Source organism: Gallus gallus, chromosome 2, assembly GCF_016699485.2.
Source record: "Gallus gallus isolate bGalGal1 chromosome 2, bGalGal1.mat.broiler.GRCg7b, whole genome shotgun sequence".
NCBI classification, from domain to species: Eukaryota; Metazoa; Chordata; class Aves; order Galliformes; family Phasianidae; genus Gallus; species Gallus gallus.
In genome coordinates this window covers 16,572,265-16,584,904 of record NC_052533.1, presented here as the reverse complement: position 1 = coordinate 16,584,904, position 12,640 = coordinate 16,572,265, and the positions used below count along the sequence as shown (strand labels likewise).

The following is a 12,640-nucleotide window of genomic DNA, read 5'->3' as shown; positions in this document are numbered from 1 at the left end:
CCCACGACCGAGGGCTTATCTGGAAAATAAACCGCGTCTTCAACACGCTGCCTGCCCCAAGGGCTGGCTCAGCGGACCTCGGTCAGCGCCGCTCGACTCCAGGCCACACACGCAGGTCAGCGCGCACACCAATGCTCGCAGCGCCGCACCGCCACGCCAGGCGGCAGCCCACGCGCTCCGCATAGAGCCGCAGCCGCCTTCCCGCTCAGCGCCAGGCTTCTCCCGTAGCCCCGCAGCGCCGTTGCTTTCACCGCCCCGCGCCCGGCTCAGCCCAACGGCCGCTGCCCGCCGGAACACGACTGCTCCGCGCCCGGCCGGCAGGTGTCGCTGCCACACTCCCCGCGCGGCCCGCGGCGCGGCCCCCACCCGCGACCCCCCGTCCCTCGGGCGGGCGGCTCCCTATGGCACCCCGCCCCGCCCCGCCCCGCCCCGCGCCGAGCCGTGCCGCGCCGCGCCGCGTCGTGCCGGCAGCAGGTGAGGCGAGGTGCCTCGACGCCTCTTGGCGGTGGCGCCGCCTTCCTCAACGCCGTCCTCCTGCCCCGTGAATGGCTGCCGGCTGACTGACAGCCCAGGCGGCCACACAGGGCGGCAACTGCTCGCCGTACACCTATAAGGCTCGGCGGTGCGCCGCCGGCTGTGGCGGTGAGTGGCTTTTTGTAGCCGGTGGCGGAGAGAGCTGAGCGCTCCTTGCGGCAAGGGGGCAGTCCCTCTCCGGCAGCGGCGCCCGAAGGATGCGGAGCGGCGGGGCTCGGGCGGCGGCGGGGCGGCGCGGGGGGACCCGCCGCTGCGCCGGGCGCGGGCGCCGCCGCCCCTGCGCGCTCCACTGGGCAGCACCTCAGTGAGCGCGGGGCCGCAGCGGGAGCGGGCGGGGTTGCTGCTGCCGCCGTCGCTCCCGGCGCCGCCACAGGTGACTCGGGGCCGGGGGCCGCTCGGTCGCCGCCGCGCCGCGGCTGCCTATGCGAAACCCGGCTTGAGTGATTCCGCCGTGCCTGCGCGACCGGGAACGCCGGGGACATGGCATCGCTCCGGCTTCTTCTCCTCCTGCTCCTGGCCCAGCGCGGGCTCGGGGCCGCGGCCGGCCGAGGGCGGGCGCCGGGAGGCAGGCAGCCCATCTACAACCACATCAAGAGCCGCGATCCGCCCCCGGCCCCGCGGAGCCGCTCTCCGGAGAGCACCATCTTGGCGCAGCGGCTCGCCGAGGAGGTGCCCCAGGACGTGGCCTCGTTCCTCTACACCGGCGACTCCCGAGAGCTGCGGAGGGCCAACTGCTCCGGGCGCTACGAGCTGGCCAGCCTGGCCGGCAAGTCTCGCTTCGTCTCGCACCCGTCCCTGCACGGCGCCCTGGACACCCTCACCCACGCCACCAACTTCCTCAACATGATCCTGCAGAGCAATAAGTCGCGGGAGCAGAACTTGCAGGAGGACCTGGAGTGGTACCGAGCGCTGATCAGGAGCCTCCTGGAGGGGGACCCCAACATCTCCAGAGCAGCCATCACCTTCAGCACGGAGCCCTTCTCTGCCCCCCAGGTATTCCTCCAGGCCAGCAGGCACGAGAGCCAGATCCACCTGCAGGACCTGTCCTCCTCCGCTCACCGCCTGGCCAACGGATCCCTGGAGACTGAGTGGTTCCAGGGCCTGAAGCGCAAGTGGAGGCCGCATCAGCACAGGAAGGTCTTGAACACGGGCTCCAAAACTTTGGAGAACAGCTGGAAGAGACGAGAGGGCTTCACGGCTGATAAGAACCACATCAGATGGTCCTCTCCTTACCTGGAGTGTGAGAATGGGAATTACAAACCCGGCTGGCTGGTGACACTCTCAGCAGCTTTCTATGGACTGCAACCAAACCTCATCCCCGAATTCAGGTATGAGGAGGGCTCCTCTGGCAGGAGGGGGCATGGTGGGTGCTCGGTGTTGCCCTCGCTTGGGAAGGGCGTGCTGTGCCTTTGGGGTGAGCTGGTCACCTGTTCCACATACTCAGTCACACCGCAGTGCAACCCCAGGCCTTCCTGTTGAGTGTCACCTTCATGTGCCTTGGGGAGCTGTTGCTCGGTAGCGTTGCTTTTATCTCAGTCTGTAAAACAGAATTTTCTTCAGCGACTCACTGAAACAGGTGTGTATGTGGGTTATGTTCCTGGTGTGCTTCTGGAGTGGAGAGAATGGCAGGTATTGTGGGTTGTAGGTTATTTCTCTGCAAGAGAAAGATGTTTACTGAGCTGCTGTTTCTTACTCTGCTGCATAATGAAATCTAGCTCAACGTCAGCTATGATTTTAACTAGATGAGATGCTGTATTTTCTGGTCTTCAGAGCACATCCACGGTGGGGTGCTCAAGCCTGGTCAGCGGTCAGTATGCTTGTAGGTAAATAAGCATTTGCTACTGCATTTTTCTCAGTGCATATGATTGCAGCCTAAACTGGCAGTTAAGAAGCTTTTGGGGGCATTGTTTTTAGAACTCCCACCTCATTACAAAGCTGTGTAGATGATGCCTGGCATACGTGAAAACTTGCTTATTTTCTACTGCTGTTATCTCCAGCAGCTTGCCACTGGGCTATCTCTAGCATAGAGGAGGACACAGGGAGGCTGGTTTCCGTGCCTTATTTTAAGAGCACAAAGATGTGGCTGAGGAGGGAGAGCAACCTGTGGGGTATGGGATATCAGGTTATAGTACCATCATGTATGTAATGGGGATGATATGTAATTCTGTTGGAACACTCATTGCCTTGAAGCAGCTTTCCTTTCCTAGGGAGTAAGAAGAGTACAGAATTTACTTTGTGCAGTGGTTCAGTAGTAGATGAAGATTTCCACTGTGCTGTGGGCTATGGAGGTTTTTCCACACTTGGATTGTCAAACACTCATTTTTTTTTGGCAATCTGAAATTCAGTGGGATCAAACGTGTGTGAATGCAGTCCTATGTTCTTGGACATAAAAGTAATCTGTTGAATAAAGAATGGGTGGTTACTTCTCTGTGGAATTACCTGTTGCTCTGGAATTTTCACACTTCTAGGGCTTCTTGTCTGCAATCTGTTTGCTGAATTCCTGTCAAGATCAAAGAGGAGCTGTATTGCAGAGCTCTGCTGGACCTCAGCAGGTGCTCCATTTGAGTTCAGGGTACTTTTCATAGTCTGAGACCTTTAAACAATCTTAAGGATGCAGGTGAAAGCTAATGTAGGCAGGTATTATCTTACTGGGGGATAGCTGATGTAACAGCAAAAGTTGAGGCTGGAAGTGGGGTTGCAGCTGCTGGTTGTTATCTGAGGAATTAGATCTTGACATAAAGCTGAATGAATCCTTGCTATCAAGTTTGGAAAGAAGGTTTCTTCATCAGCAGAGCCCAAATCTCAGTTTCAGCTCTGTGCTAAGCTCTTATGCTGGGAAGCATCTTGGTGGTGTAGGTTCCTGCTGCGGTGGTAGTTCTTATGCTTGGAGCGCACAACACACCGGGTCCACCTGAGAGTAGCTCTGGGCAGCCAAGGCCACCAGCAGAGGTCCTCCTGGGTGCAGGGCACTGCCTTGCTTCCTGAGCTTTCTGGTCTCTGTTGGCCATGTGGAATTCACCTCAATTAAAGGAATAATTTTTTGCAGTTCAGATACTTTGAAAGGCATTCATTAAGCATGTTTAAGCTTGGAGAAGCTCTTAGCATTTAGGGGACCTTGAAGTGGGGTATGCTACGAGGTTGGAATTTTGTATTGTTGCTGAACAGTTGAAATTATTAGTTTTTTTTGTATCAAAACCAGAGGTGAATTGATATGCAGTTCTAAGAGCATGGCTCAGTATGTTTTTAGGCGGCTATGTAAGGAAGCAGGTGAAAAAGTACATACATACTTGGCAAAGCTAAATGGTGATTCCAATGCTTCTGGCTTAGAGTATGTTATACCAGGTATCTTTTTAGTAAGCTTATCGTTTGAGATATTGAGAAAGTAACTCTGCAGCTCCACAGAAAATAGTAAATCTGAAATACATTTCTTCCAATGCTTGTGCAACATCTTAATATTTGTGCAAATGTTTTTGGTACTTAACAGACATGCAGCTTCACTGAGTTCCAAAGTAGTTTGAGATCTAAGCATGTGAAATAAAAAGCTGAAACTTAGCTATTAGAATGCTAGTACTAATTGCTATAATGTCCCTCTTGAAATAAGCCTTATTTCCCCTCACCATCTGTCTGAGTGACACAATGGTTTAGCTTTAAATTCCCATTTCAGGCCATATGGTTAGAAGCAGCGTATATTACTCTCCATCTTTTTCAAAAGCTACGTTGGTTCAGCAAAATATCCCTGAACCATCTGGTAGGAACCCTTCATGGCTCAGTTTACATGCTCATTCCATTTAATAGTCTGGTATGAGATCGTTGATGGTAGTTTAGTGTGTGCCCCTTTGAAACTAACAGTTTATGTACTTCCTTTTTGGCTGACATTTGGTTTATGGCATGGTACGTTAGGGTAAGAAATTCATGAACACGATTTTCTCCTTGCGAAGACTTTTCCAGATTACAGAAGGAAAAGCCCCTGCTTCTATTGCTGTAGCAGATGGGAACATTGCATGGTGTAGCAATGGAAAACTTAATAACGGCAAGACTAATAATTACTGCTGGGTTTGTTCCTTAAATGTTACTACAGCAGTGGTGCTGTCAATGACTTCTGGAAAGTGCAGTCACAAGCAAAGCATTGTTATTGAAGTGTCAGGGGGTTGTAGTGCTTTCTGTCAGAGGATGTGGCTATCACAAGCAATGCTCTTGCTAGTCTTTCACACAAGGTGGAAGCCGAGCTATGTGAAATGAAGGCCAGGAAGGAGGGAATGTGATCTCTTAAGTTACCTTGCAAAAGTTTGAGCTGTAGGCCCATACTAAGATGAAGTGGAGAAACCAAAGACTTGTTAGTTGTGCCAGTGTCTGAGGCTGGTGGGACCACATCATCCCAGCACTAAGCTGACAGTGGTGACTCTGCCCTGCTGCTTAGCAGGGCTTGCTGTTGTCTGCTCTCACTGATCTGAGATCTGCTCAGAGGCAGAGAGACAACATTCCCATCAGCTTATACTGTAGATTCATGTAGAAGCAAGAAGATTCTGAAAATAATCTGGTGTTAACTTTTCCCTTTTCCTTTCCTCAAAGCTCTAAGCTGATGTGGTTTGTGGCTAGAATTTGCTATCTAATGTATTTAATTGCCCCACAGCTCTAGTAGTGCAGAGGATGGAACATGCTAGCATTTGTCATCCATCGGTGACCCTCCTCTGCTGCTTCATATTGTACAATGACATGGAGCCACACTGCAGCATGCAGTGATCCAGCTGGTCTCTCTGCAGCCCTGCAGTGGAAGTGGAGGGGTGTGAAAAGCTTCATGTTGTGAGTAAGTTCTGCTTGCTAATAGTCCTTACTTGTCCCCTGTGGGAGAAATGGAAGGTCCTTGTTGCTGCAGCAGTCTGGTAGGCCTGTGGAGAGGATTACTTCTTGATCTGGAAGGGAAGTATACAAGTAGTCCACTACTGAGGAGCATGAGTTTTTTTTTTTAAAACCTTCCTGGGTCACAGAGTCCAATCTTCTGCATCACAAGCCCACTTAATGTAATCAGCTGACTCAGCTTCATCTTAAAGTAGGTAGCTTTCTCTCTTGGCTCTCCACTTTGCTGGCCTAAATGGTTGGATAGCTTCTCCTGATTTCTGATCTAAATTCATTCAGTCAGCCCTCATCCATTTGTTTCTGTTCCAGAACAGCCTTCTGTCTGAAATAGCTCTCGGCTGACGTTTTCTGCCCGACCTATTTATAGACAGCAGGTCCTTCTCTACCTTTGTTTACAAGGCTAAACAAACCTGCCTTCTCTAGTCTCCTGTCACAAAGCTCTGTTGCCATGGTCCCTATTCTCAAGAATTGTTCCAATGTTTTTTGAATACGGTTAGTCACATTTGTGTGCAGTGTTTCAGCCTTGTGCAATGACATCAATTTTCCCAATCTCTGATGAATGAGCTATTGCTTCTGCAGTTCAGATTGTTCTCTTGTGTGCTACTCTCATTTTCTTTAATGTTGTGATGTAGATGTCGTCATTTTGGGAAGTGGTCATTGCTTACTTTCATGTAGGAGTTCAGAATATCTGTAGGATACAGGGATACTTTTCCTTCTCCATGTTCTAGCAAGGCCATGTTGCCATGTTTCACCAAATCCAGGTCAGTATTTGCAGTCAGTCTCTGAAGGACTGCTGGGAGGATGCTGTGGAATGATGGGTGCTTTGGCAGAAAGGAACATAATCAGCAAGCTGAAGTTTTTCATGTTCTTGAAGCGTTTTGTGTTCTGGAATATCTCTGGGTGCCTTCATTCTGAAGTTTGGTTCAATCAACTGTTATAGTTCAGTACTTCTTCCTGACACTTATTCCTTTTTCTCTAGATTAATTAGAAGGTAATCCTTGGTGCAAATGTTAGTATTTATTGTGCAGTTATATTCAGCTATTTCTTCCCTAAATGCAGCACAATACAGTGTCTTCCACTGTACTATTAAAAGTAACTCAGACCACTCCTGTGCTGTCCCATAATGGGGTGCTTAGTTATTGAAGGTAAATTCTATCAAGGAGGTAGAAGCACTTATGACAAGCAATTTCTTAGGGAATATACTTCTATGTATTTCACAGGTGTTAAATTGATTGGTAAAATAACCATAAAAGTAGGTTCAAAGTGTGCCGGAGCTTGTAGTTTTCTTTTTAAATATGATTTAAGTTCTGACTTTAAGCACCTTTTTTAAAAAGCATCCCCTTAATCTTTCCAATCTGGTCTTGGTATTGAATTGGGAGAACAATTCATTTTAACTGTTTAAGGAGGCACACTGTATCTTTGTGACAGTGTACATTAGTTATATAATCTTGAAAATATTATAAAATGGTGAAGCTGATGTTTTCTTCTGTAACGTCCCCTGGCCTGTATAACATGATTGAAGATGTGGGTGGATTTAGAACAGGTTTTAAACATGAAAAGGAATGATTTATTTCCTTGAACTGAACATTTTGGGTTTCTATTCCTGAAAAGAGGTGAGAACCAAGAAATGCCTACTCAATGATTTATTTCTTTTAATAGAACCTCTCAGTTTTTAAGTGTTCTCAAAGCAGTCTGTGATGTTTGTGTCTTTCATATCAGGTCATGGGTGAGAACAAAATCTAGACAATGAAAGAAAAGGAACAAGGAATAGGGTATTCTTATTAGAAACATGATTCAGCCTTTTTTACTTCAGCAGTGGGCCTTGTAAAGAAAGAAGCTAAATTTGACCAGGGGAGGATTGGAACACATACTGTGTGCTGTGTAACTGTTGTCACGAATGCAGTAAGTTGGAATAAGAGCAGCTAGCTTTTTAGGTCAAACCGCTATTTCCTGTCTTTTGTTCTTGACCCCATCCTCCTGGAGTAAGGCTTCCAGCACAGCAGGCTCTCAGAGCTCTTCTGAAGGGAATGGGCATGTGGCAGTTTCTGCTATCTGAGATCCAGCTCTGGGGCTGTCACCTCTTACTCTGTCTGTTCATGAACCTGAACTGAGATTGAAAAGTGTTCTCAAAGATAAGAACAAAGATATAGATGTGTTGGCTTAGTCCTTCTGGCAGGCACTTAGGGCGCAGTATGAAAGCAGTGGAAATGCTGTGTTTTTGTATCTTGGTTATATCCCATTTACTAAAGCAATACAATTTTTTTTTTCCGCACTGCGTATCTGATCAAGTATTGATAGTAAGTATGGATTAATCTGATCTCCATGATTTTTAGTTTTTAATTTTGTCTTCTACAGTATAATTTGACTTTGGTTTCCATTAAATAGTTATGAAAACGTGAAGAGAAATGATGCTTTTCTGTTTTTAAATTTGTTACGTGGCATTTACTTGGAGATCCATGATTCTTGTGTGTTCTAAAGACACTTTGGAAACCCTCCGTGTTCAGTTTCTCACTGTCAGTCAGGTATAGTGTGCAGACCTTTATTGCTTGCCAAGCTTGTTTGGATTCACCTACTTTTATTTTGAACCTGTTGAACAAAGCAGGAATAAGATCCCCAGCCTTCTGCCACATCAGTGCTCTCCAGAATGGTAAAGAAGTAGGAGCTTTGGTGGCTCTAAAGCATGCAGGGATTAAAAAAAGTTGCTTTCTGCAGTGCTGTGCTAACTCAGAGCTCTTCCTACATCCTGGTTGCTCACCAGCCTCACAGATTTCACATCAGGCTGCCTTTTTCTGAGATACCTGAAGATTTTGTGCTTCTGAAATACTGATCCTAAAATGCTTCTTGCTTTCCATCTCTTCTGCTCAAGTTTATGTTCAGTGTTCCTTTTTTTGATAGCTGGCTGCTGCTTTTCTGTTTTAAAACTCTGGTACTGACTTTAAATCTGCAGAGTCAGAAGAGTGCTTGTACTTTGGCTGAGGCCATCTTTCCTGTACAAGATCCTTAGAATTCAAAGCTTTTCTTGTTCCTCAACTCTTCTTTCTTATCTCACTTTCCTTGCTTTTCCTTCAGGCCTTTTCTGTCTACCTCTTGTTGACCCCGTGGGCAGTAATGGGAATATTTCAGAAATGTCAATTTCTTACCAAACAGCCTGAACTTAGTTCCAAGACCTGTTTCATATGAAGAATCCAATGTAAGTGATACCCTACCATCCCCGACACTTCCTCATCCCTAAATGAGGTCATGCTTAGTCACACAACTCATCTTCTAGCAAAATTCTCAGCATCCCTCAAAGTATCTAGGAAGTTCTTCAACTGAAACGCAGGTAAGTCCAAGTCCTCAGGCAGCACTGCACGTCATAAATCTGGAGGCTTGGTTTTTTTCTTTAAATCCCATCTAATTCTGCTGACAACAGAGGATTCAGCTTTAAGTATTCAACCCTTGTTAGTACTGTTACAAATGGCCTACAGGGATTTTCTTTGCAGGTGAATCCTAATTCATGTGCCCACACTGCTGTATCTTACTCTTCAGTTAAGTTTATTTTTAGTGAAAGCTGATTCTTTAGTGAAAGTGGAATGAAAAGCAGCAGTTGTGCTATGGCTAAGGAATTGGGTGAGTCTGTCTGTCCTATTAATAAGAAATCAGTGATAACTGCCCAGATCAGAACTCAGTTGTGTGTGTATCCTAGTAGTCTGAATCTGGTTGTCACATTATATTGTGAAAGTAATGAGTTTTAGGGGCATCTTAGCGATGTCGAATCTTAAATCTTAACTTTGAAAAGTAACTTTGAACATGCAGAAGGCTGTTGTTTACCAGTGAAACTTGTGGCCAAATGTCAGCTGTTGTGAATTGAGTTTTAACCCCCCCACTATGTTCAGGGTCACCAACCACCAGACCAGGCTGCCCAGAACCACATCCAACATGGCCTTGAATGCCTCCAGGGATGGGGTATCCACAACTTCCTTGGGCAACCTGTTCCAGTGCATCACCACCCTCTGTGTGAAAAGAATTCACCTTTCTCATCTCCTGGCTTTGTGCTAAGGAAGACTTTAGAATAACAGTGTCTGGAGATGAATGGATGTGACAGCAAAAATTTAGAAAGATGCTGAAATATGAGTGTTGTCTGCTTCAGCATGTGATGATGGCACCAGCTTCCTTGATTGTGCCTGATGAAAGCCCTGTGGCATTTGTTTGTGACATGTGTAAGCCCACGGTGGTGAGAGAGATATATATATATATATATACATACATACACACACACATTTTCCCCCTAGTTTAATGCAACAAATGGTGAAGAGATTTGCATTCTACTGAGGCATGCAGGATTCATGCTTACAGAGGTTTCAGTGTTATCTCATTTGACTGATGACAAATTACATGTGCTTTTCTGGTGCTTTTGAAAGGCTTCATTTTGACTAGGAGAGATTTTTCTCCCCAGTATATTGCATTAAATGAACTGCTTTCTATATTCCCCTTTATTTCAATATTTCAGAAGGTTTCTACAATTAGTAGACTTAGTGCCCTTCATATATAGAGTGTATTAGCAGAACTGGTTACACTGTTACACAGATCTTGGTTGTATAGTTGGTATCAGATTGTCTTGTTTGCTTGCAATCCTTACAGATACAGCAATAAGGGAACAAACCTAGGAGACAAAGTTTAAATGCCTGCTTAGCTGGGCTGTAATGGCCTCTGTGCCAAAACCTTCTGAAGATCTAGAGGACGAAGATGCTGTTTATCACCATTTAAATGTTGGCAGGCTGTTCTGCACAGTCCTGGCTTAAGCTGGATTGGGAGAGCAGGAAGATGTTCTGTCTGGTCTTTTGTGATGTGACAGTATGGGTGAAAATTCCTCTGTACCTACGCATTTTACAATATGTTACAATGAAATATAACTACAGAAGCTATCAAGATAGCTGGTAGGGTGGGGAAATAAGCTTAAATCAATTTCTGGCACGGATTTTGAGGCAAACAGAATGCCAACAAACAGTGGTACTGGAAATTAAGACAGACACAAAAGCCTCTTAAATCAAACCTCTGATCCGGCAGAAAATCCTTGATGACATCATCCTTCAATGATTATCTGTTATGTACAATTCAACTAATTCTTTCCTATCTGTGGTTGTCCAAAACGTTAAATACGAACTTGTAATCTTTGTCTTTTTTGTGTAAGGGCTGTAAAATAGTGGCAGAAAACAAATATTTATAGTTATAAGGAGATTAACCAAATATACTTACTTGCCAGATGGTCCACAATTACCAGTAATATTGTTATTAACTTACCACTGTGGCTTGGGTTCAGCCAGCAGCACTGTCAGTATGGGTGAATGTGTTAGGCTGACAAGCTGAGTCTACTGCCCTACTGTTGATGTTTGTCTGGATCACTTCTATTGAAGTAGCAGAGCTACAATTATTTCCAGTTAGTTCAATAAATGTAGCACTTACAGGTAGTTGGTCTGTATACATATTAGGAGGATGTGTTCTTCCATATGTTCAGTTTTCCAAATGCTGAATCAAAAAATAACTGGAAATGTGGGTGGCTAATCAGGCTGTGCCAGCTCCTGTATTAATCACAGATGAATTTCAGAAATGTATCATCATGTACATACTGGTGTACTCTGTGTAATAACGGTGGGGTATGAGTCTGAGATGTTTTAAAATGGCAAAGCAGCCCCAGTGAAAGCAGAATCTCTGCACCATCATGATGCCTTCTGTAAATGCCACACATACACTTAAACCTTTTGCTTTTGAAAGCATTGTGCATCAAGTTGCTGCGGTATCTTGCTGTTATCTCAGCAGAACTGTGATGTCACTGAAACATTAACATTACAGAAGTACAGTGAGAAAGGACTGAGGTGCTGTGTTGGGAAGAAAATTGAAAGCCTAACAACTTAACTGTCATGAGAGTTTTTTATAGTCCTACTTCTGGACTGCCCTTCTCTCCTGTAGATTTTCATGGCAAATTCTTAAAACTCAAAAATAACTGCAGGACTGTATCAGAAGTTGTGCCACAAGAACGGAAGATGAGAATAGTAGGTGGAACAGACAAATGTTTGCATTGAGGTCATGAACATGGGCTTTGTGGAAAAGCAAGGGTTCTTGTAATGGAAAAATGTATTCATTCAAGTTAGAACACATTGTCCTCCTGGAAGAAGGGCGGTGAAAGTATATTGTTAACTTTCTAGCCTGTGTGGACAAAACAAATGTAAAATGGAAGTGTGCAGGAGGTGAAAGCATAGTCAGGTAACCCTAATGTAAAGACAAGGATGAGATGAGGGAGACCAAAGCCCATCTGGAGTTGAATCTGGGAAGAGAGAAAAAAGATCTTGGCTGCTCTTCGTATAAGTGCATTAGCAACACAACTGGGTTCAGGGAAAAGGTGGGCCTGCTGCTTGAAAAGACACTGTAGCTTGGGTAGAGGACATAGAAAAGGCCAATGTTACCAGGTAGCAAACTCTTGCTGGGGTGGAGAGAGTGCTTTGTAACTGCTTCTCCTGTTAAAGCAGTGATGGGTTTACTCATAACTTTCATTTTCTTTCTCCTCTCCCCTATGTTTGTAGAGGGCGAGTTTCTTCTACCATTTAAAAACAAAATGTACATGAGTACATTTCCTGTAAAGGAAACAGATCTACTTCCCTATGGTATTCAGAGTCTCTCAGATGAGTCTGTTGCAGATCTTCACTTTTTTTTCCTTTCCACACCAACTGTCAACTGGTTTGTTTAGAGCAGTCTGAATGCTTGAGACACTTGTCAAAGTGTCTTTCCATAGTGTGAACTTAAGAAGGCAAGGAGCTGCTTTAACCCCAGTTCTTCTGACTGCAGTGAAACTCTCTATGGAGCCACAAGGAATTCATTAACTTGTGGAGAAGGTTCTGTTCCCAGCCTACACATTAGTATTTATATGCAAGAAGGTCCAGAAAACATAAGAAACCTACCTGATGGGACCTGAATGTGACCTATTGAGAAATTAGTTGCATCTGTTTACTTATGCTCTATGGGCATCTGGGACAGACACCCTGTCACTGTTAAAATAAGCTGATAATCCACTGACAGAAGCATAGCACAGAGCACTAAGGTGTACAGTGCACCTGCTTTTCCCTTGAGCTCGTTGACTACCTGCAACATGGGAGGAGCAGCTGGGGAAGACTAATTCCAGCAGTCCCTGGACAGGCTCATGTCCAAAACAAGTGTAAAAAATGCACAAAGCCATAAACTTCCAGAAATATGGCATGTACAATTTCAAGCTGAGTTTGTC

At 45.7% G+C, this 12,640-nt stretch overlaps 1 protein-coding gene across 2 annotated transcripts in view; it reads left to right on the top strand.

The window, feature by feature from the left end:
- Window positions 1-815: 815 nt before the first annotated feature.
- GPR158 (G protein-coupled receptor 158) overlaps window positions 816-12,640 on the top strand; it is a 184,468-nt gene continuing 172,643 nt past the window's right edge. For both annotated transcript variants that reach the window (XM_040673575.2, NM_001257299.2), the window contains exon 1: window positions 816-1,862. In XM_040673575.2, the coding sequence (XP_040529509.1) occupies window positions 1,015-1,862 (848 nt within the window). In that variant the 5' untranslated portion in view covers window positions 816-1,014. The remainder of the gene's footprint in view (window positions 1,863-12,640) is intronic.